Raw genomic sequence first — 22,130 nt, forward strand, 5'->3', positions numbered from 1 at the left:
AGCCCCAACTCCTTCAGTCTGTCCTCACAGGAGAGGTGCTCCAGCCCTCTGCTCATCCTCCTGGCCCTGCTCTGGACACCTTCCAGCACCTCCAGATCCCTCTTGCAATAGGGGCTCCAGAACGGGAGGCAGGACTCTTAGCCCTCAGAGTCGAAGGTTTTGGATGCAAGATTTTGTTTGATTCTTTGCTCTTAGCTTTTGTCTTGGCTTACATGTTTGGGACATTTTATAACCTAAATTAAATGTTTTAAAAGGATACCAGAAATTATAGAAAGAGAGATTGGCCACTGGGATGTGCTGCCCAGGGAGGTGGTGGAGTCACCATCCCTGGAGGTGTTTAGGAAGAGCCTGGCTGAGGCACTTGGTGCCATGGTTGAGTTGATTAGATGGTGCTGGGTGATAGGTTGGACTCAATGATCTCTGAGGTCTTTTCCAACCTGGTTAATTCTATTCTAGTCCAGTCTAGTCTAGTCTATCCACAAGAACAAAAGCTACAAACTGATCTTTGCTACCTCTCTGGTAAAAGGGGTTAAAACCAAGCAAACAATCGAACCCCTGAAACTAAAGCAAACAAAACCCAGCACCAAATTGTGGCTGTTCAGGATCTGCATTTTACCTGGCTGGCCACCGAGTGTCACCCTCGCCCCGCACGTTTCCCAGTGCAGAGCCTCTCTCCATGGGAATCAGAGCCCCTGCCAAACCACACAGGTCAGAGCTCCTGCTTTGATTAAGGGCAGGACTTCCCCCTGTAGAGCCCTCAGGCCTGTGGCACCCTTTTGCGGCTGGTTTGCTTTGAAACAGGTTTTGCCGAACACGGGACCAGGGCTGTGGCTGTGCTTTGTGTCCCTGTTCTTTCACAACACAGAAAGCTGATGGTGAGGACTGCAGGGCAGAAAGGCAATAAAATGGCTACTGCTGGCAGGTGACATTAGAATCATAGAATCAATAAGGGTGGAAAAGACCTCAGGGATCATCAAGTCAAACCTGTCACCCAACACCTCAGGACTAACTAAACCATGGCACCAAGTGCCACCTCCAGTCCCCTCTTGAGCACCTCCAGGGATGGTGACTCCACCACCTCCCTGGGTAGCACATTCCAATGGCTAACAACTCTGTCAGTGAAGAACTTTCTCCTCACCTCCAGCCTAAACCTGCCCTGGCACAGCCTCAGACTGTGTCCTCTTGTTCTGGTGCTGCTTGCCTGGGAGAAGAGACCAACCCCCACCTGGCCACAATCTCCCTTCAGGTAGTTGTACAGAGCAAGAAGGTCTCCCCTGAGCCTCCTTTTCTCCAGGCTAAGCAACCCCAGCTCCCTCAGCCTCCCCTCACAGGGCTGTGCTCCAGACCCCTCCCCAGCCTCCTTGCCCTTCTCTGGACACCTTCAAGTGTCTCAATATCCTTCTTAAACTGAGGGGCCCAGAACTGGGCACAGGACTCAAGGTGTGACCTAACCAGTGCTGAGTCCAGGGGCAGAATGACCTCCCTGCTCCTGCTGGCCACACTGTTCCTGATGCAGGCCAGCTCCAGATTATTTTCCTGTCAGATTTAGCTGGCATCATACCCCAGGCCTCTGCAGTTTGAATGAAAACAGTTACCCAAGGGATGGGGAAAATAACTCTGAATGAGGAGGAGAGAAACACTCCAAAGAGTTCTCTTCTTTTAATCTCCTTTAACAGGTCACTGAGAGCTGCCACCATGACTCTTCACTGTGGTCATGTGTAGAGCTGTAGATACAGAATGGACTTCATAATCTGCAACTGCCAAGACTATAAACTCTCCTGAGATTAGATTTATCTGTGATCATACACACCTTCCTTATCTCCAGCTTCAACAACCTAGGGAGAAGAGGAGACTCAGGGGTGACCTTATTGCTCTCTACAACTACCTGAAGGGAGGCTGTAGACAGGCAGAGGTTGGTCTCTTCTCCCAGGCAGCCAGCACCAGAACAAGAGGACACAGTCTCAGGCTGCACCAGGGGAGGTTTAGGCTGGAGGTTAGGAGGAAGTTTTACACAGAGAGAGTGATTGCCCATTGGAATGTGCTGCCTGGGGAGGTGGTGGAGTCACCATCCCTGGAGGTGTTCAGGAGGAGACTTGACAGGGTGCTTGGTGCCATGGGTTAGTTGTTTAGGTGGTGTTGGATGATAGGTTGGACATGGTGATCTTGAAGATCTCTTCCAACCTGGTTTATTCTATTCTATTATTCTATTCTAAATGCACCTGGCTGGGTGCTTGTGTTCCAACACAAGGATTAGGTTTCCATGGAATGTAACTAACACAAGCCTGTTCTACCTTACTGAATGGGATCAACCTTATGTTAGCACAGCTTCCCCTTTGCACTGTTTCCTAGCAATGCCAGGAAAGGCACTTGTCCTTGACAGATGATGCCTTTGCAGCCCCACAAACAACAGCTGGCAATAAGTGTTGTGTATGTTGAGTGCACCCTCAGCAAGTTTTGAGTGCACCCTCAGCAAGTTTGAGTGCACCCTCAGCAAGTTTGCTGATGACACCAAGCTGTGTGGTGCAGCAGACAGCTGGAGGGAAGGGAGGCCATCCAGAGGGACCTGGACAGGCTGGAGAGGTGGGCACAAGCCAACCTCATGAAGTTCAATAAGAGCAAGAGCAGGGTCCTGCATCTGGGTGGAGGCAATCCCAGGCACAAATGCAGGCTGGGCAGGGACTGGCTGGAAAGCAGCCCTGAGGAGAGAGACTTGGGGGTGCTGGGGGAGGAGAAGCTCACCAGGAGCTCTCAGTGTGCACTTGCAGCCCACAAAGCCAATCAGATCCTGGGCTGCATCAGGAGAAGTGTGGCCAGCAGGGCAAGGGAGGTGATTCTCCCCTCTGCTCAGCTCTGGGGAGACCCCACCTGGAGTCCTGCCTCCAGTTCTGGAGCCCCTATTGCAAGAGGGATCTGGAGGTGCTGGAAGGTGTCCAGAGAAGGGCCAGGAGGATGAGCAGAGGGCTGGAGCACCTCTCCTGTGAGGACAGACTGAAGGAGTTGGGGCTGTTCAGTCTGGAGAAGAGAAGGCTCCCAGGTGACCTCATTGTGGCCTTCCAGGATCTGAAGGGGGCTACAGGAAGGCTGGGGAGGGACTGCTCAGGATCTCAGGGAGTGATAGGACTAGGGGGAATGGAATGAAGCTGGATTGGGGAGATTGAGGCTAGATGTGAGGAGGAAGTTCTTCCCCATGAGAGTGGTGAAGCCCTGGAATGGGTTGTCCAGGGAGGTGGTTGGGGCCCTGTCCCTGGGGGTGTTTAGGAGCAGGCTGGATGAGGCTCTGTCCAGCCTGATCTAGTGTGGGGTGTCCCTGCCCATGGCAGGGGGGTTGGAACTAGATGATCCTTGTGGTCCCTTCCAACCCTGAATGAAACTATGATACTATGAAACTATGTCCCCATTCTGGCCCTTTCAGAGCTTCCCATGGAGACTCTGATGACCCTTGTCCACCTATCTTCTCATTTATGCCTTCTCTTTGTCTTGGCCCAGAATCTGCACAGCCTATTCAGCAGTCCCTTCCTGATGCCAGCTAAAGTCACTCAACAGCACAGCGAGCAGGAACTTGGCAGGGACAAATCTCATTTTGCCCTGGACCTACTGCTGTGCTTTCCATGTCTCACATTCCAGGGGAGAATGTCTTCAGCATCAATGATTCCTTCTCGGAGCAACCCACCCAGACTTGGTTCCTGGATACTGACATCGATGTTTCTTTCCTCCTTTTTATTCCTAAAATAGTTTTCTCCCAGATTTTACTACCCCTGGATGCAGAGTGACACTTCCAGTGGGCTCTGTGCTGCTGCTTTGTTTCAGATTGATCAGCTCCTTACTTCTCTGTGCTTAGTACACATCTCAGTTGCCTTCTGACCCTGTGCACAGCCAGGAAAAGAAGCAAACGTTAAGGCAAACGGAAGCTACTTCCTGGTAACATTGTGCAACAAAAGAGCTCTCTGGGGACTGCTGGGCTTCAGCCTTCTCTTTCCTGGATCCGTCTCCACCGCGCTGCGTCCTGCTTGACCTGCGGGTACAGACACCGAGCTGAGGAGAGACGAGATTATGGCAATGCTAAATTCTAGCGAGTGCTTATGTGCTGGCTAACCCCCTTTGAATCGAGAGCAGACTTGATGGTGACTGTCAGGAGACCGCTAACGCAACCTCGTAAGCTGCAGCTGCTTCCAGGAGCCAGCCGGAGGTACACCCAGCCTGAGTCCTGCCGCAGCCCTGCCAGATTCCGTCTGCTTGCAGGCAGGGGTGGCTGCAGGGGAACTTCGACCAGGACGTGGGGGCAGAACGCTGCCATCGGTCTGCCCCTGCCACGACTCCTCCGTGCGAAGCCAGGCCGTGGAGCCGCTGGCCAGGCCCTGTCGGCCAGGGCGTTCCGCCCCGAGGCCTCATAGGAGGTGGCGACGGAAGAAGCCCCCGGGCGCGTTTCAGCGCCGGTGTGGATGCCAGCCGGGGCAGGGGAGCTGCGCCAGGAGAGAAGCCGCAGCGGAGGCTTTGTGACCAGCTGGGGCAAGCCTCGGCGGCGCTGCCGCCCCAGGGCACGGAGAGGGCAGAGGCCACGCCCGCAGCGGCTCCGCCCTCTGGGCAGGCCAGGGGAGGGGAAGAGGGGCAAGGGCAGGGGTGTCTCCACGTGGCCCTGTTTACGGCGTCCAATAAGCGGTGAGGAAAGGGAGGGAGAGCCGCCGACTGCCGGTGACGTCACGGCGCGCGCGAACGGTCAAGCGGGGGGGCGGCCCTCCAGGGGCTTTGCGTCACGTGACGCGCTTCTCTGCCCCCCCCCTCCCCCCCCCCTCCCTCCCCCCCGCCCCCTTCCCTCCCTCGGCTTCGCCTCCTCCCGATCTCGCCGCAGTCACATGCGCGGCGCCCTCCGCGCACTGCCTCAGCGCTCTGACGTGCGGCGCGCTGGCGGCCGCGGGGGGTAGCGGCTGCAGCCAGGCTCCTTCGGAGGCAGCCGGAGCTCCCAGCCCGCCCGAGGATGCTGCCGCGGCTGGGTGAGGAGCGCTTGGTGCGGGTAGCTTCGGGCAGCGGGGATCCTCCCGCTCCTTGCGTTTCCGTTAGGCTGCGGTTTGGCGTGGGCGGGAGCAGTCGGCAGGGGGAGCAGCTGGGCTGGGGGCACCGCAGAGCCCCCCGGTGAGGGCGCGCAAGGCTGGGTGCTCTCCATCCGAACGGAGGAGGGGGAAAGGTCTACTCCATCTGAACGGGGCTCGGCTGGGGATCCTCCCCCGGTGGCTTGGCGGAGCTTCCTCTCGGTCTGCCCGTGGCTTTCTCCCCCGCAGCTGGCAGGGTCCCTTCCTGCCTGGCGTAGCGCAGTGTGCTGCTGCAGTTGCTTGGGGGTTTTTGTTTCGTTTTTTTGCCGTGGTTTGGGTTTGTTGCGGTTTGTTTTCCCTGATTCACAGGGTTTCGTTTCATCCCTCCCTTTATTGGCAGCTTCCTGAGGACTGGCAGCTGGCTTACCGAAAGAAGAGCTCAGTAAGGCTGAACTTGAGGATCTCTGAGGTCTGTTCCATCCTTATTGATTCTGTGATTCTCGGACTTTTTTTTTCCCCTTCTTCTTCTTCTTCACAGGGCTTTTTGTGAATAGCTTTTCCTCAGTTTTCCATGCAGCTCTACTGCATAAAATTAGTGATTGAGCGTTTGCTCTTTTAAAGGACCTTTCAGAGCTCCAGTTTGGACACTTTAAGTGAGCTCTTTGGGGAAGCACGTTGTCATGTCAGAATAGAATAGAATAGACCAGGTTGGAAAAGACCTTTGAGATCACTGAGTCCAACCTATCACCCAACACCATCTAATCAATTAAACCATGGCACCAAGTGCCTCATCCAGGCTCTTCTTAAACACCTCCAGGGATGGTGACTCCACCACCTCTGTGGGCAGCACATTCCAATGGCCAATCTCTCTTGCTGGGAAGAATTTCTTCCTCACATCCAGCCTAAACCTCCCCTGGCACAGCTTGAGACTGTGTCCTCTTGTTCTGCTGCTGGTCCGTCATCTGGTGGCTGAAGGTAAAAGGGACTTTAAGTCATTAAAGCTCGGGGAGGACTTATGAGGAAAAGATGCTGAACATCGGAGCACAACGTCTTTTAACAACGTTTGGAAGATGCAATAAGTATTTAGAGCAATCCCAGGCACAGATCCAGGCTGGGCAGGGACTGGCTGGAAAGCAGCCCTGAGGAGAGAGACTTGGGGGTGCTGGGGGAGGAGAAGCTCACCAGGAGCTCTCAGTGTGCACTTGCAGCCCACAAAGCCAATCAGAGCCTGGGCTGCAGCAGGAGAAGTGTGGCCAGCAGGGCAAGGGAGGTGATTCTCCCCCTCTGCTCAGCTCTGGGGAGACCCTACCTGGAGTCCTGCCTCCAGTTCTGGAGCCCCTATTGCAAGAGGGATGTGGAGGTGCTGGAAGGTGTGCAGAGAAGGGCCAGGAGGATGAGCAGAGGGCTGGAGCACCTCTCCTGTGAGGACAGACTGAAGGAGTTGGGGCTGTTCAGTCTGGAGAAGAGAAGGCTCCCAGGTGACCTCATTGTGGCCTTCCAGGATCTGAAGGGGGCTCCAGGAAGGCTGGGGAGGGACTGCTCAGGATCTCAGGCAGTGCTAGGACTAGGGGGAATGGAATGAAGCTGGAGGTGGGGAGATTGAGGGTGGAGGTGAGAAGGAAGTTCTTCCCCATGAGAGTGGTGAAGCCCTGGAATGGGTTGTCCAGGAAGGTGGTTGGGGCCCTGTCCCTGGAGGTGTTTAAGCCCAGGCTGGCTGAGGCTGTGGCCAGGCTGATGTAGTGTGGGGTGTCCCTGCCCATGGCAGGGGGGTTGGAGCTAGATGATCCTTGTGGCCCCTTCCAACCCTGACTGATACTATGATACTATGAATGCTTTCCTTTCCTTATCTATGTAGGTGTAGTAATCATGAGGTCTTGGGTGACAGCTTGGACTTGATGACCTTTGAGGTCTTTTCCATTCTGTGATTCTGTGTCTCAGACTGAAATACAGGCATTGCTTTAGGAGGTATCTTTTCCTGAGTGAATGAATAAGTTTCAGAGGTGTTCAAGAGGGGATTGGATGTGGCACTTGGTGCCATGGTCTAGTCATGAGGTCTGTGGTGACAGGTTGGACTTGATGATCTTTGAGGTCTCTTCCAACCTTAGTGATACTGTGATACTGTCTTGTTTTGGTTGGTGGATGACAACATCCTGCTTTTGGGCATGCCTAAACCAGCTTTGTGTTCAATAGTATTCTTCTGTGTGGTGTGTTTTGTTGCTTCTATCTCTTTCATTTGGTGTCTCAAAGCAAATAGATCTGGCTGTCAGTTCTTAGACCAGCAGGTTTCTCTTTTGCTCATAAAAGGCATCTGATAATGAATCCTGCAGTGGTTTGAACACAGATTTTTGTCACAGAAATCTTGCCTTGTGTAAGGCCTAAGGAAAGTAAGTTATCATAGTCAGGGTTGGAAGGGACCACAAGGATCAGCTAGTTCCAACCCCCCTGCCATGGGCAGGGACACCCCACACTGCATCAGCCTGGCCACAGCCTCAGCCAGCCTGGCCTTAAACACCTCCAGGGACAGGGCCTCAACCACCTCCCTGGACAACCCATTCCAGGGCTTCACCACTCTCATGGGGAAGAACTTCCTCCTCCCCTCCAGCCTCAATCTCCCCACCTCCAGCTTCATTCCATTCCCCCTAGTCCTATCAATACCTGAGATCCTGAGCAGTCCCTCCCCAGCCTTCCTGTAGCCTCCTTCAGATCCTGGAGTTAAGGCATTGCAAGATCTTTTTGTTGACAGGGGGAAAGCTGCACAAATACCACTTGGTTCATGCCTCTGATCAGTGGCAACAGTAGGTATTCAGTTCTAAATGTATTAATCTCTTCACAGCTTTCTGAAAATGTTGTCTTAGGGAAAAGTAACAAATGTTAGAGGTTGTGGCAGTGATGCTTACGATTCTCACAAGGTGGAAACAGAGTTTCAGTAATAATGCAGTCTCAAGCTGTGCCACGGGAGGTTTAGGCTGGAGGTGAGGAGAAAGTTCTTCCCAGCAAGAGAGATTGCCCATTGGAATGTGCTGCCCAGGGAGGTGGTGGAGTCACCATCCCTGGAGGTGTTCAAAAAGGGACTGGACGTGGCACTTGAAGCCATGGTTCAGTTAGTGCTGAGGTGTTGGGTGCTAGGTTGGACTTGATGATCTCTGAGGTCTTTTCCAACCTCATTGATTCTATGATTCTGTTGTTCCCAAGGTTTTTCTTAGTGCTGGAATATGAGATTAAAAAACCAAAAGCTGAGGAAACATGAGGGAGATTGGGGTTATAGCTAGAATTTAGTTTGTTTTTTCTTGGTTGGGATGTACTTAAAAAGAGATCTAGTGTGCTAGTCACTTTGTGTGGTGCTGAAGCCAGATAGCCCAGCAGGGAGGTCATTCTGCTCTTGGACTCAGCACTGGTTAGGCCACACCTTGAGTCCTGTGTCCAGTTCTGGGCTCCTCAGTTCAGGAAGGAGGTTGACTTGCTGGAAGGTGTCCAGAGAAGGGCAACAAAGCTGGGGAGGGGTCTGGAGCACAGCCCTGTGAGGAGAGGCTGAGGGAGCTGGGATTGCTTAACCTGGAGAAGAGGAGACTCAGGGGAGACCTTATTGCTCTCTCTAACTCCCTGAAGGGAGGTTGTAGACAGGCAGAGGTTGATCTCTTCTCCCAGGCAGCCAGCACCAGAACAGGAGGACACAGTCTCAGGCTGCACCAGGGGAGGTTTAGGCTGGAGGTTAGGAGGAAGCTCTATACAGAGAGAGTGATTGCCCATTGGAATGGGCTGCCTGGGGAGGTGGTGGAGTCACCATCCCTGGAGGTGTTCAGGAGGAGACTTGATGGGGTGCTTGGTGCCATGGGTTAGTTGATTAGATGGTGTTGGATGATAGGTTGGACATGGTGATCTTGAAGGTCTGGTCTATCCTATCCTATCCTATCCTATCCTATCCTATCCTATCCTATCCTATCCTATCCTATCCTATCCTATCCTATCCTATCCTATCCTCAGGGCTGTTTATAGTTCCTGCAGGCAAATGGGAGAAACGAAGGCCTGAGCCTGCAGTTCCTTTCCTGTGTAAGTCTGCCCAGCTAGAATAAGCTGCAGCACTGGAGCCTGAGGAAGGAGTGAAGCAAACAAACATGTGATTGTATTCCCACAGCCTTTGCAAATCAGGAGATAATCTTTGAGGAGCTAACTGTAGTTGGTTTGTTGCAATGACAATCGGTACTGTTTCCCTGGTAGGATGTTGTGTTAGGTGCTATTGTTCTCTGCAGCCAAGCTTTGTTTAGCTGAACTATAAACTCTGTTAAGCTTTATCTAAAATCATCTCACAAAGCATTTTGTAAGCACAGCTTGGAATTTTATTATTATTGGCGTGTTTTTTTTTGGTAGTTTATTTCCTTGGGGGGTAAGGAAGGGATTCCTGTTCACCTGCAAGCATGGCTGAGAGCTGGCCTGCACACTTTGTGTTTGGAAAGCAAATTAGTGAAAAGGGAAGGGGATGGATTGGAATGGGATGGATTGGAATGGGATGGATTGGAATGGGATGGATTGGAATGGAATGGGATGGATTGGAATGGAATGGAATTAACCAGGTTGGAAAAGACCTTTGAGATCGAGTCCAGCCTATCACCCAACACCATCTAATCAACTAAACCATGGCACCAAGTGCCTCATCCAGTCTCTTCCTAAACACTTCCAGGGATGGTGACTCCACCACCTCCCTGGGCAGCACATTCCCATGGCCAATCTCTCTTGCTGGGCTGAATTTCTTCCTCACCTTCAGCCTAAATCTCCCCTGGCACAGCTTGAGACTGTGTCCTCTTGTTCTGGTGCTGGTTGCCTGGGAGAAGAGACCAACCCCCACCTGGCTACAACAAATTTCCAAGCTCACTAGCCTGAGTTGGTAATTGGACTTGAAATTAAGAAGGCTTGAGGTGCATTCAAATCTGTTTAGGTTGGACTTGATGATCTTTGAGGTTTCTTCCAACCTTAGTGATACTGTGGTTGTGCCCCAGGACTCTGCACTGGTTAGGCCACACCTCGGGTCCTGTGTCCAGTTCTGGGCCCCTCAGTTTAGGAAAGATGTTGAGTTGCTGGAAGGTGTCCAGAGAAGGGCAACAAAGCTGGGGAGGGGTCCCTGTGAGGAGAGGCTGAGGGAGCTGGGGTTGCTTAACCTGGAGAAGAGGAGGCTCAGGAGAGACCTTCTTGCTGTCTACAACTCCCTGAAGGGAGGTTGTAGCCAGGTGGGGGTTGGTCTCTTCTCCCAGGCAAGCAGCACTAGAACAAGAGGACACAGTCTCAAGCTGTGCCAGGGGAAGTTTAGGCTGGAGGTTAGGAAGAAGTTCTTCACAGAACAGTAATGTGCTATTGGAATGTGCTGCCCAGGGAGGTGGTGGAGTCACCATCCCTGGAGGTGTTTAGGAAGAGCCTGGATGAGGCACTTGGTGCCAGGGTTTAGTTGATTAGATGATGTTGGGTGATAGGTTGGACTCGATGATCTCAAGGGTCTTTTCCAACCTGGTCTCTCCTATCCTTTCCTCTCCTATCCTTTCCTCTCCTATCCTTTCCTCTCCTATCCTTTCCTCTCCTATCCTTTCCTCTCCTATCCTATTCCTATTCTATATACAGAGCCCCAAGTTTGATCTTATGCCTTTTATACTAGTAATGAATTTCAGGTCTGAGTGCTCTGTAGGTGACAGATAATCCTGAGGAGGGCTGCTGCCGTGTTGCAGGATGTCCAGTGCAGAATGTCCACAGCAGCTTGAGAGGTGATACATTGAGGCAGCTATTTGTGTACAGGTTGAAGCCACTTAATTACTGTTGACTCCCTCTGTGACATTTGCCACTGTGTTGCTCTTGCAAACTTGCAGTGAAGGGGCAGTGATTGCCCAGCAGCAGGGTCCAGGCTTCTGTGCCACTATCAGGAAAAAGTAAACAATAAGCTGAGCTCTCCTATTGGTGCAGTAAAGGAAGGGTGAGTGAAGGACGCTGCTTCTTTGTGCCACTACTTGCAGTGACATGACTGAAGCTCCTAGAGCAGCCTTCCATAGCAAGGATTTGCCCAGGGGACAGTCTGGCCCCCATGATTAGCCAAACCTTACACAAGGATAAAGTTTTGAGTGTGGTTGGTGTGAGAGGTCTGCTGTTGATGGTGTCTGCTCGTGTCTGGAAAGCCTCTTGTGCTCGAAAGCCTTTCTTTTAGCTGCTGGGATTGGGTTGTGTGACAAATATACTGGGTTTGTGTGACAGATGTACTGGGTTTGTGTGACAGGGTTTGAGGGGTGGGAGGGGGTTGCTATAGTGGTGTAAGAAGCTGCAAGCAGCTTTCCCTGTGTCTGATGGAGCAAATGCCAGCCAGCTCCCCAGCAGGCCTGCTGCTGGCCCAGGCTGAGCCCATCAGCAGTGGTTGTAGTGCCTCTATGATAACATATTTAAGACAGAGAACTCTGCAGCTGTGTCCAGAAAGGAATAGAATAAACCAATATTTAGAATAAACCAAACCAGGTTGGAAGAGACCTTCAAGATCATCACCTCCAACCCATCAACCAATCCAACCCACCCAAACAGCTAACCCATGGCACCAAGCACCCCATCAAGTCTCCTCCTGAACACCTCCAGGGATGGTGACTCCACCACCTCCCTGGGCAGCCCATTCCAATGGGCAATCACTCTCTCTGTGTAGAACTTCTTCCTAAATGGAGTGAGAGTGTGGGAGAAAGCAGCTCTGCAGCCACCAAGGTCACTGAAGAAGGAGGGGGAGGTGCTTCAGCCCCTGGAGCAGAGATTCTCCTGCAGTCTGTGGTGATGACTATGGTGAGGCAGGCTGTCCCTCTGCATCCCATGGAGGTTAGGAGAGGAGCAGATGACCATGAGCTTTTTGTTTGATTTCCTTTCCCCTGCCCAGCTGGGGAGGGGAGGAATAGAGCAGCTTCAGTGTACACCCAGCAGCCAGCCAGCCATGATACCCAGCTGAGGAGTAGGAAATGCAGCATGACTTGCATAGGTCCTGGAAGTGTTTGGAAGGGTTTTGCCAGAGAGGAGTGCTTAACTGAGCCATCCAGTAGTGGGAAGTAAGCCAAGCTGATTGAAGGCCTGGTGCAAAGATCAGCAAAGGAGGGGTGACTGGTTTTGTACTGGTGTTGTCTGGGCTAGAGTCAATTTTCTTCACAGCAGGTGTTGTGGGGCTGTGGGTTTTGTTTGTGCTGAGAGCACAGGTATGATTTTGTTCCTGCTAAGCAGGACACAGGCTGGTTCTCATCCCACCACACCAGCTGGGAGTGCACAAGGAGCTGGGAGGTGGCACAGCCAGGACAGCTGACCTCAGCTGACCAGAGGGATGGTCTGTGCCATGTGACATCATGCTTAGCACACAAAGCTGGGGAAGAGGAAGAAGAAGGGCAGGGACAGGCAGAGTGATGCCATTTTTTCTTCCCAAGTAACTGTTATGCATGGTGGAGCCCTGCTTCCCTGGAGGTACTCAGAATCATAGCATCAGGCAGGGATGGAAGGGACCACAAGGATCAGCTAGTTCCAACCCCCCTGCCATGGGCAGGGACACCCCACACTACATCAGCCTGGCCACAGCCTCAGCCAGCCTGGGCTTAAACACCTCCAGGGACAGGGCCCCAACCACCTCCCTGGACAACCCATTCCAGGGCTTCACCACTCTCATGGGGAAGAACTTCCTCCTCCCCTCCAGCCTCAATCTCCCCACCTCCTGCTTCATTCCATTCCCCCTAGTCCTAGCACTCCCTGAGATCCTGAGCAGTCCCTCCCCAGCCTTCCTGTAGCCCCCTTCAGATCCTGGAAGGCCACAATGAGGTCACCTGGGAGCCTTAAGGGACTCCTAATGACTGTGCTCAGAAGAACAAGTCATTGCTCTCTCCTTTTAGTTGATTAATAGTGTCCCACATTAAAGCATTTGCCCAAGTGAGGTAACAAACTTCCCAGCTCACTAGCCTGAGTTGGTCATTGGACTAGAAACTAAGAAGGCTTGAGGTGCATTCAAACCTGTTTAGCTGTGTAGGATGCTCAGTGGCCTTGGCATCAGGCAGGCTTTCAAAGTCTGTTCTCCAAAACAATCAATTATGGATGTGCAGTCTGGAGCCTGGATGCTTTCAAGGCCTGCTTCAAGTGTGGAACAGAGCAAAGTTAGGCTCTTAGTGAGGGAGGTGCCTGCAGAGCAGAGCTGGCTTTGTTGGAGCAAGCTTGTGAAATCAGATAAGGAGACAAGCCTGGGGTTTGTCTGCATTGTTGGTACACATGCTTGTAGTGTGACCTCAGCACTCCTGGAAACAAACCCAACCGACCAAAAAAAGCCCCAAAGCAGAACAAAAACCCAACCAACCAGCCAAAAAAACCCACAAAACAAACCAAAACCCCAACCAACCAAACCCCACAAAACCCAACCCCCAAAACTGCTCTTCCAAAACCATCTGTGCTGAGCAGCCTGTGTTTTAGTAGAGACTGCTGGTCTTGAGCTGCTTTTCTCTTCATAGTATCAGTCAGGGTTGGAAGGGACCACAAGGATCATCCAGTTCCAACCCCCCTGCCATGGGCAGGGACACCCCACACTACATCAGCCTGGCCACAGCCTCATCCAGCCTGGCCTTAAACACCTCCAGGGACAGGGCCCCAACCACCTCCCTGGACAACCCATTCCAGGGCTTCACCACTCTCATGGGGAAGAACTTCCTCCTCCCCTCCAGCCTCAATCTCCCCACCTCCAGCTTCATTCCATTCCCCCTAGGCCTAGCACTACCTGAGATCCTGAGCAGTCCCTCCCCAGCCTTCCTGGAGCCCCCTTCAGATCCTGGAAGGCCACAATGAGGTCACCTGGGAGCCTTCTCTTCTCCAGACTGAACAGCCCCAACTCCTTCAGTCTGGCCTCACAGGAGAGCTGCTCCAGCCCTCTGCTCATCCTCCTGGCCCTGCTCTGGACACCTTCCAGCACCTCCAGATCCCTCTTGCAATAGGGGCTCCAGAACTGGAGGCAGGACTCCAGGTGGGGTCTCAGCAGAGCTGAGCAGAGGGGGAGAATCACCTCCCTTGCCCTGCTGGCCACGCTTCTCCTGCTGCAGCCCAGGATCTGATTGGCTTTGTGGGCTGCAAGTGCACACTGAGAGCTCCTGGTGAGCTTCTCCTCCCCCAGCACCCCCAAGGCTCTCTCCTCAGGGCTGCTTTCCAGCCAGTCCCTGCCCAGCCTGCATTTGTGCCTGGGATTGCCTCCACCCAGCTGCAGGACCCTGCCCTTGGTCTTGTTGAACCTCCTGAGGTTGGCTTGTGCCCACCTCTCCAGCCTGTCCAGGTCCCTCTGGATGGCCTCCCTTTCCTCCAGCCTGTCTGCTGCACCACACAGCTTGGTGCCATCAGCAAACCTCCTGAGGCTGCACTCATCTCTTGGTTGTCATCACAGTGTTGAGAACCAAGCATCCAAAGCAAAGGGAAGAGGCTCTCCTGTGGTTTTACTGATGTCCCTACCTGATACCCAGGCATCCTCAAGAAGCCTGACTTGGAAGCATCAGAGCAAATAAGGGGATGGGGTAGGACTGGAGCAAACAAAGGAAAAGGAAAGAGCTGGATGCTGATGGGGAGGATGGCATCTGGATAGAGACTGCTTGTCTTACTCACTGAATGATTCCTTAGCCTTTGTTTGTTTGCTGTGGGGTTCATTTGGTTGGTTTGTTTGGTGGTTTCTTGTGATTTGTCTGATGTCAGTGACACTCTGTGACATTCTCCACCTCCTTTCTACGTTTCACAAAACCTTCTGGCATCCCTGAGCATGGATCATAGATTATGAATGGCACAATCCCTTCAGAGTGTGAGCAGTTCTTATGTGCAGGCCTGAAGGCTTAGATAAGCTCTGGATGTTTGTGTTGGTTGCCAGCCTGGTTCTTGAGCTGGTGCAAATGTCCTGAGGAGAGTGGGAAGCAGGAGCATTGTGGAAGGATGGGTTGTGCACAGCTGTCTTCACTTGCAGGTGATGTCTGTACCCAGCCATATTCTCAACCTTTAATGTGCTCCAGCCTGGTTCCAAGTAACTGATGATGACAGCTTTGCTTAATCACTTTTCCTCTGATGTGCTTCACTGCTTAATTTTACACACACATGAGTGGAAGGGAGTGGAGGGGAGTGGAAGGGAGTGGAGGGGAGTGGAAGGGAGTGGAGTGGGAGTGGAAGGGAGTGGAGTGGAATGGAAAAGAGTAGAATGGAATGCAATGGAATGGAGTGGAGTGGAGTGGAAGGGAGTGGAATAGAATTAACCAGGTTGGAAAAGACCTTTGAGATCATCAAGTCCAACCTATCACCCAACACCATCTAATCAACTAAACCATGGCACCAAGCACCCCATCCAGGCTCTTCCTAAACACCTCCAGGGATGGTGACTCCACCACCTCCCTGGGCAGCACATCCCAATGGCCAATCTCTCTTGCTGGGAAGAATTTCTTCCTAACCTCCAGCCTAAACCTCCCCTGGTGCAGCTGGAGACTGTGTCCTCTTGTTCTGGTGCTGGTTGCCTGGGAGAAGAGACCAACCCCCATCTTGCTACAACCTCCCTTCAGGGAGCTGTAGAGAGCAATGAGGTCTCCCCTGAGCCTCCTCTTCTCCAGGCTAAGCAACCCCAGCTCCCTCAGCCTCTCCTCACAGGGCTGTGCTCCAGACCCCTCCCCAGCTTTGTTGCCCATAGAATAGAATAAACCAGGTTGGAAGAGACCTTCAAGATCATCATGTCCAACCTATCATCACCTTCTCTGGACACCTTCCAGCATCTCAACATCTTTCCTAAACTAAGGGGCCCAGAACTGGACACAGGACTCAAGGTGTGGCCTAACCAGTGCAGTGTCCAGAGGCAGAATGACCTCCCTGCTCCTGCTGGCCACACTGTTCCTGATCCAGGCCAGGCTGCCTGGAAACTCTTTTACTGCATGTTGATGAAAAGTGCAAAACTAAACTTTCTAATAAACTTCTGTTTTGTTTTGTTGTTTGTTTTTTTTACAGCCATGCCATCTTGCTTGTAGAAACATCATGACCCACAGCAGCATCATGGTGGATGTAGGCAAGTGGCCAATATTTACCTTGCTGTCCCCTCAGGAGATCGCCTCCATTCGCAAAGCCTGCGTCTTCGGGACCTCAGCCAACGAAGCCATATACATTACCCACAGTGATGAGGTAAGGTGCAGCACAGTGGGACATGCAGGCTCTGTCATCTTTATTGATGATCTGGATGAGGGCATTGAGTCCATCAGCAGTAAATTTGCAGATGACACCAAGCTGGGGCAGGAGTTGATCTGCTGGAGGGTAGAGAGGCTCTGCAGAGGGACCTGGACAGGCTGGGCAGATGGGCAGAGGCCAAGGGCAGGAGATTGAACACCTGGTGCTCTGGACACCTTCCAGCACCTCCAGATCCCTCTTGCAATAGGGGCTCCAGAACTGGAGGCAGGACTCCAGGTGGGGTCTCCCCAGAGCTGAGCAGAGGGGGAGAATCACCTCCCTTGCCCTGCTGGCCACACTTCTCCTGCTGCAGCCCAGGCTCTGATTGGCTTTGTGGGCTGCAAGTGCACACTGAGAGCTCCTGGTGAGCTTCTCCTCCCCCAGCACCCCCAAGTCTCTCTCCTCAGGGCTGCTTTCCAGCCAGTCCCTGCCCAGCCTGCATTTGTGCCTGGGATTGCCTCCACCCAGCTGCAGGACCCTGCCCTTGGTCTTGTTGAACCTCCTGAGGTTGGCTTGTGCCCACCTCTCCAGCCTGTCCAGGTCCCTCTGGATGGCCTCCCTTCCCTCCAGCCTGTCTGCTGCACCACACAGCTTGGTGTCATCAGCAACCCTGCTGAGGGTGCACTCAGTGCCACTGTCCATGGCACCCACAGAGATGTTGAACAAGCCTGGTCCCAGGAGTGATCCCTGAGGGACTCTGCTTGTCCCTGGCCTCCACTGGGCCATGGAGCCATGGACAGCCACTCTTTGGGTGCAGCCATCAAGCCAGTTCCTTATCCATCTAGTGGTCACCCATCACACCCATGTGCTACGAGCCTGGAGACCAGGATGTGGTGTGGGACAGTGTGGAAGGCTTTGCTGAGCTCCAGGGAAAGGACAGCAGTTGCTCAGAGTCCATGGCAAAACTCTGTCCTGGCTTTATGGAGCCCTGAACATTTCCACCTTGGTACATGCATATGTTTCAATCACTTGAAATGAATATTCCTCTGTTTTCCAGGTATTTGTTTTTGGACTGAACTGCAGTAACTGTTTGGGCACTGGAGACAACCAGAGCACCATTGTACCAAAGAAATTAGAAGCCTTGTGTGGAAAGAAGATTTGCAGCCTCAGTTATGGAAGTGGCCCCCATGTTGTACTGTGCACTGAAGGTAGGAAATGCACAGTTAGCACAGAAACAGGGCTTGAGTTCCACTTGCATTCAGCCAGAATGGATTAAGGTGTCATTGCAGTGGGTTAACAACTGGGTGATGTGCACTAAGAAATTCTCTTCAGCCTTAAGTGGGACTGAAGGTATTCTCTGAGAGGTAAAGTGAGCTTTGATTTCCATTATCTTGCAGCTGTAGGGTTTGACTCTTGTAATTTATGACCTACCCCTCTTGCCTGTGCACCTTCAGGTATCTCCACAGCAGATCTAGAGGTGAAGCTGTGACATGTTGATGCAAACTGCTTATCATAGTATCATGGTATCTGTCAGGATTGGAAGGGACCACAAGGATCATCTAGTTCCAACCCCCCTGCCGTGGGCAGGGACACCCCACACTACATCAGCCTGGCCACAGCCTCAGCCAGCCTGGGCTTAAACACCTCCAGGGACAGGGCCTCAACCACCTCCCTGCACAACCCATTCCAGGGCTTCACCACTCTCATGGGGAAGAACTTCCTCCTCACCTCCAGCCTCAATCTCCCCACCTCCAGCTTCATTCCATTCCCCCTAGTCCTAGCACTCCCTGAGATCCTGAGCAGTCCCTCCCCAGCCTTCCTGTAGCCCCCTTCAGATCCTGGAAGGCCACAATGAGGTCAGCTGGGAGCCTTCTCTTCTCCAGACTGAACAGCCCCAACTCCTTCAGTCTGGCCTCATAGGAGAGGTGCTCCAGCCCTCTGCTCATCCTTGTGGCCCCATACAGCAATATGTGATTTCTTTTAGCCTGCAGGTGATGCTTGTAACAGTTTCACCCTTTGTTAATGTCCTCTCCCTTGCATGTTGCCATTTGCTGATTACTTAAGAGTTCTGTCTCAGCCTCTTTGGGTTTTGCTGTGGCTTTTCTCACAAACCTCACATGTTTTTGCAGATGGTGAAGTGTATGCCTGGGGACACAACGGTTACAGCCAGCTGGGGAACGGCACAACCAACCAGGGCATTACTCCTGTTCAAGTTTGCTCAAATGTGTTGGTAAAGAAAGTCGTGGAAGTGGCTTGTGGCTCTCATCATTCCATGGCACTGTCCTTTGATGGGGATGTAAGTTGAAACCTCTTCACAGTCTCACAGTATAACGTAGGTTGGAAAGGACCTCGAGGATCATCGAGTCCAACCTATCAACACAGACCCCATGGCTAGACCATGGCACCAGGTGCCACATCCAATCCCCTCTTGAACACCTCCACGGGTGGGGACTCCACCACCTCCCTGGGCAGCACATCCCAATGATGAATGACTCTCTCGGTGAAGAACTTTCTCCTCACCTCAAGTCTAAACCTCCCCTGGCACAGCTTGAGACTGTGTCCTCTTGTTCTGGTGCTGGTTGCCTGGGAGAAGAGACCAACCCCCTCCCGGCCACAGCCACCTTTCAGGTAGTTGTAGAGGGCAATGAGGTCACCTCTGAGCCTCTTCTTCTCCAGGCTAAGCAACCCCAGCTCCCTCAGCCTCTCCTCATGGGGCCGTGCTCAAGGCCTCTCCCCAGTGTTGTTGCCCTCAATGTCTCTCAATGTCCTTCTTAAACTGAGGAGCCCAGAACTGGACACAGGACTCAAGGTGTGGCCTAACCAAAGCAGAGTCCAGGGGCACAATGACTTCCCTGCTCCTGCTGGCCACACTATTCCTAATGCAGGCCAGGATGCCATTGGCCCTCTTGGCCACCTGGGCACACTGCTGGCTCATATTCAGGTGGCTGTCAATCAGGCACCCCCAGGTCCCTCTCTGTTTGGCAGCTCTCAGTCACTCTGACCCCAGCCTGTAGCTCTGCCTGGGGTTGCTGTGGCCAAAGTGCAGCCCCTGGCACTTGGACTTGTTGAATGCCATCCTGTTGGCCTCTGCCCACCTGTCCAGTCGGTCGAGGTCCCTCTGCAGAGCCTTTCTGCCCTCTAACTGACCAACCTCTGCTCCTAACTTGGTGTCATCTGCAAACTTGCTGATGACTGACTCGACCCCCTCATCCAGATCATCAATGAAGTTGTTAAAGAGGTCAGGGCCCAGCACTGATCCCTGGGGCACACCACTGGTGCCTGGCTGCCAGCTGGCTGTGGCACCATTCACCACCACTCTCTGGGCTCAGCCTCCAGCCAGTTCCTAACCCAGCTCAGAGAGCTGCTGTCCAATCCACGAGCTCACAGCTTGGCCAGGAGTTTGCTGTGGGGGACAGTGTCAAAGGCCTTGCTGAAGTCCAGGCAGACCACACCCACAGCCTGCCCCACATCCACCAGGCAGTCACCTGGGCATAGAAGGAGATCAGGTTGTTCAGGCAGGATCTGCCCTTCCTAAATCCATGCTGGCTGGACCTGAGCCCTTGGCCATCCTTCAGGTGCAGTTATTGCCCCCAGGATAATCTGCTCCATCACTTTCCCTGGCACTGAGGTCAGGCTGCCAGGCCTGGAGTTTCCAGGTTCCTCCATCCGACCTTTCTTATGGATGGAGACCACATTGGCCAGTTTCCAGTCATCTGGGACCTCTTCTGTGAGCCAGGACTGGAGGAAAATGATGGAGAGTGGCCTAGCTAGCACATCCGCCAGCTCTCTCAGCACCCTAGGATGGATCCCATCTGGTCCCATGGACTTATGAGTGTCCAAGTGGCTCAGCAGATCTCTTCATCTCCTTCTCAAAGTGGATGCCCCATGTGACCTTGCTGGTTCTTTCTCTGCAGTGTACTTGCACCACAAGCTTTTCTCTTGCTGCCTCAGACTAGCTCAGAAAAATCACTGCCTGCAAACCTCAACCAAAAACCCCTGACCAACCCAACCACATAAACAAGGCAGCAAAACTCCGTGGCTTTCACTTATTGTATGTCCCAGAGGGAAGCTTGTGTCACTTACAGGTGGAAGAATGGTTTGTAAGGTGCACAGTGGAATGTTGTTACTGGCTTGCAGGAGTTGATCTGCTGGAGGGTAGAGAGGCTCTGCAGAGGGACCTGGACAGCCTGGACAGATGGGCAGAGGCCAAGGGCAGGAGACTGAACACATCCAAGTGCCAGGTTCTGCACAGTGACCACAACAACCCCATGCAGTGCTACAGGCTGGGGGCAGAGGGGCTGGAGAGCAGCCAGGCACAAAGGGACCTGGGGAGACTGGTTGAAAGCAGGCTGAACATGAGCCTGCAGTGTGCCCAGGCAGCCAGGAGGGCCAATGGCATCCTGGCCTGCATCAGGAACAGTGTGGCCAGCAGGAGCAGGGAGGTCATTCTGCCCCTGTACACTGCACTGGTTAGGCCACACCTTGAGTCCTGTGTCCAGTTCTGGGCCCCTCAGTTTAGGAAGGAGGTTGACTTGCTGGAACGAGTCCAGAGAAGGGCAACAGAGTTGGTGAGGGGCTTGGAACACAGCCCTGTGAGGAGAGGCTGAGGGAGCTGGGGTTGCTTAACCTGGAGAAGAGGAGACTCAGGGGAGACCTTCTTGCCCTCTACAGCTACCTGAAGGGAGGTTGTAGACAGGCAGAGGTTGGTCTCTTCTCCCAGGCAGCCAGCACCAGAACAAGAGGACACAGTCTCAGGCTGCGCCAGGGGAGGTTTAGGCTGGAGGTTAGGAGGGAGTTGTACACAGAGAGAGTGATTGCCCATTGGAATGGGCTGCCTGGGGAGGTGGTGGAGTCACCATCCCTGGAGGTGTTTAGGAAGAGACTTGATGGGGTGCTGGGTGCCATGGGTTAGCTGTTTAGGTGGGTTGGATTGGTTGATGGGTTGGACATGATGATCTTGAAGGTCTCTTCCAACCTGGTCTATCCTGCTCTCTTCTATTCCTCTTCTATTCCTCTTCTATTCCTCTTCTATTCCTCTTCTATTCCTCTTCTATTCCTCTTCTATTCCTCTTCTATTCCTCTTCTATTCCTCTTCTATTCCTCTTCTATTCCTCTTCTATTCCTCTTCTATTCCTCTTCTATTCCTCTTCTATTCCATTCATTAGGGGGTATATTGAGTTGTTTGTATTTGCTGGTTAGTGCTTAGTCTGTTTCTTGCAGTCTTCATGATTTCCACACTGTTGTTATGAAAGAATGTTGCTCTGCACACCTCTAAATACCTTTGTGTGTAGCTAATGACAGGTTTGGTTTACATCCAAGCCTGCTTTGTGCTCTTTGTTTCCATGGATGAGGCTGTGTGTCCTGGGAAGCATGCACCATTAGTTTCCAGTTAGTCAGATTTGACCAGTCTGTGTGTATCTGATTTCAGCTGCATGTTACTGCGTGGAGGGAAGCCTGGATTCAACAAAAGCAGAGTTGTCATGTTAAAACCTTCTGTAAGGAGAAAGTTCTCCATAGAGAGAGAGATTGGCCATGGGAATGTGCTGCCCAGGGAGGTGGTGGAGTCCCCATCCCTGGAGGTGTTCAAAAGGGGGTTGGATGTGGCACTTGAAGCCATGGTTTAGTTAGTCCTGAGGTGCTGGGTGCTAGCTTGGACTTGATGATCTCTGAGGTCTTTTCCAACCTTATTGGTTCTATGAAATGGAATTAAAATGGTTACCACAATGAAAAATGGATCCCACAGTGCTTTCCATCCTGATAATGGGAACAGGTCTGTGTTATGCTTCAGTATGGAGTCATCATACCACAGGATTAAAAATTAGCCAAGCACTATTTTGAGCTTGGGGTAGAGGCATTGACTTAAGTGATCTGTCTTGTATCTGAGCCCACACTTGGGGAGGAACTTAATGTTGTCACATTTAGCTTGGGTGAACTCAAAAATTTGGTGCATGTGAGGGAAGGAGAGGGTGTACATGTATC

General features: G+C 52.6%; 1 protein-coding gene across 2 annotated transcripts in view; it reads left to right on the plus strand.

Moving 5' to 3' along the window:
• The first annotated feature begins 4,820 nt into the window (after positions 1–4,820).
• RCBTB1 (RCC1 and BTB domain containing protein 1) overlaps positions 4,821–22,130 on the plus strand; it is a 44,817-nt gene continuing 27,507 nt past the window's right edge. Inside the window, exons 1-5 of one of the 2 annotated variants that reach the window (XM_068165289.1) lie at positions 4,821–4,988; positions 5,425–5,493; positions 15,999–16,169; positions 17,209–17,359; positions 18,281–18,447. In XM_068165289.1, the coding sequence (XP_068021390.1) occupies positions 16,026–16,169; positions 17,209–17,359; positions 18,281–18,447 (462 nt within the window). In that variant the 5' untranslated portion in view covers positions 4,821–4,988; positions 5,425–5,493; positions 15,999–16,025. The remainder of the gene's footprint in view (positions 4,989–5,424; positions 5,494–15,998; positions 16,170–17,208; positions 17,360–18,280; positions 18,448–22,130) is intronic. The other variant, XM_068165288.1, reaches the window with a different exon arrangement.

Source organism: Melanerpes formicivorus, unplaced genomic scaffold (assembly GCF_026170545.1).
Source record: "Melanerpes formicivorus ecotype bairdi unplaced genomic scaffold, bMelFor1.0.p_v2 SCAF_87, whole genome shotgun sequence".
NCBI lineage: Eukaryota > Metazoa > Chordata > Aves > Piciformes > Picidae > Melanerpes > Melanerpes formicivorus.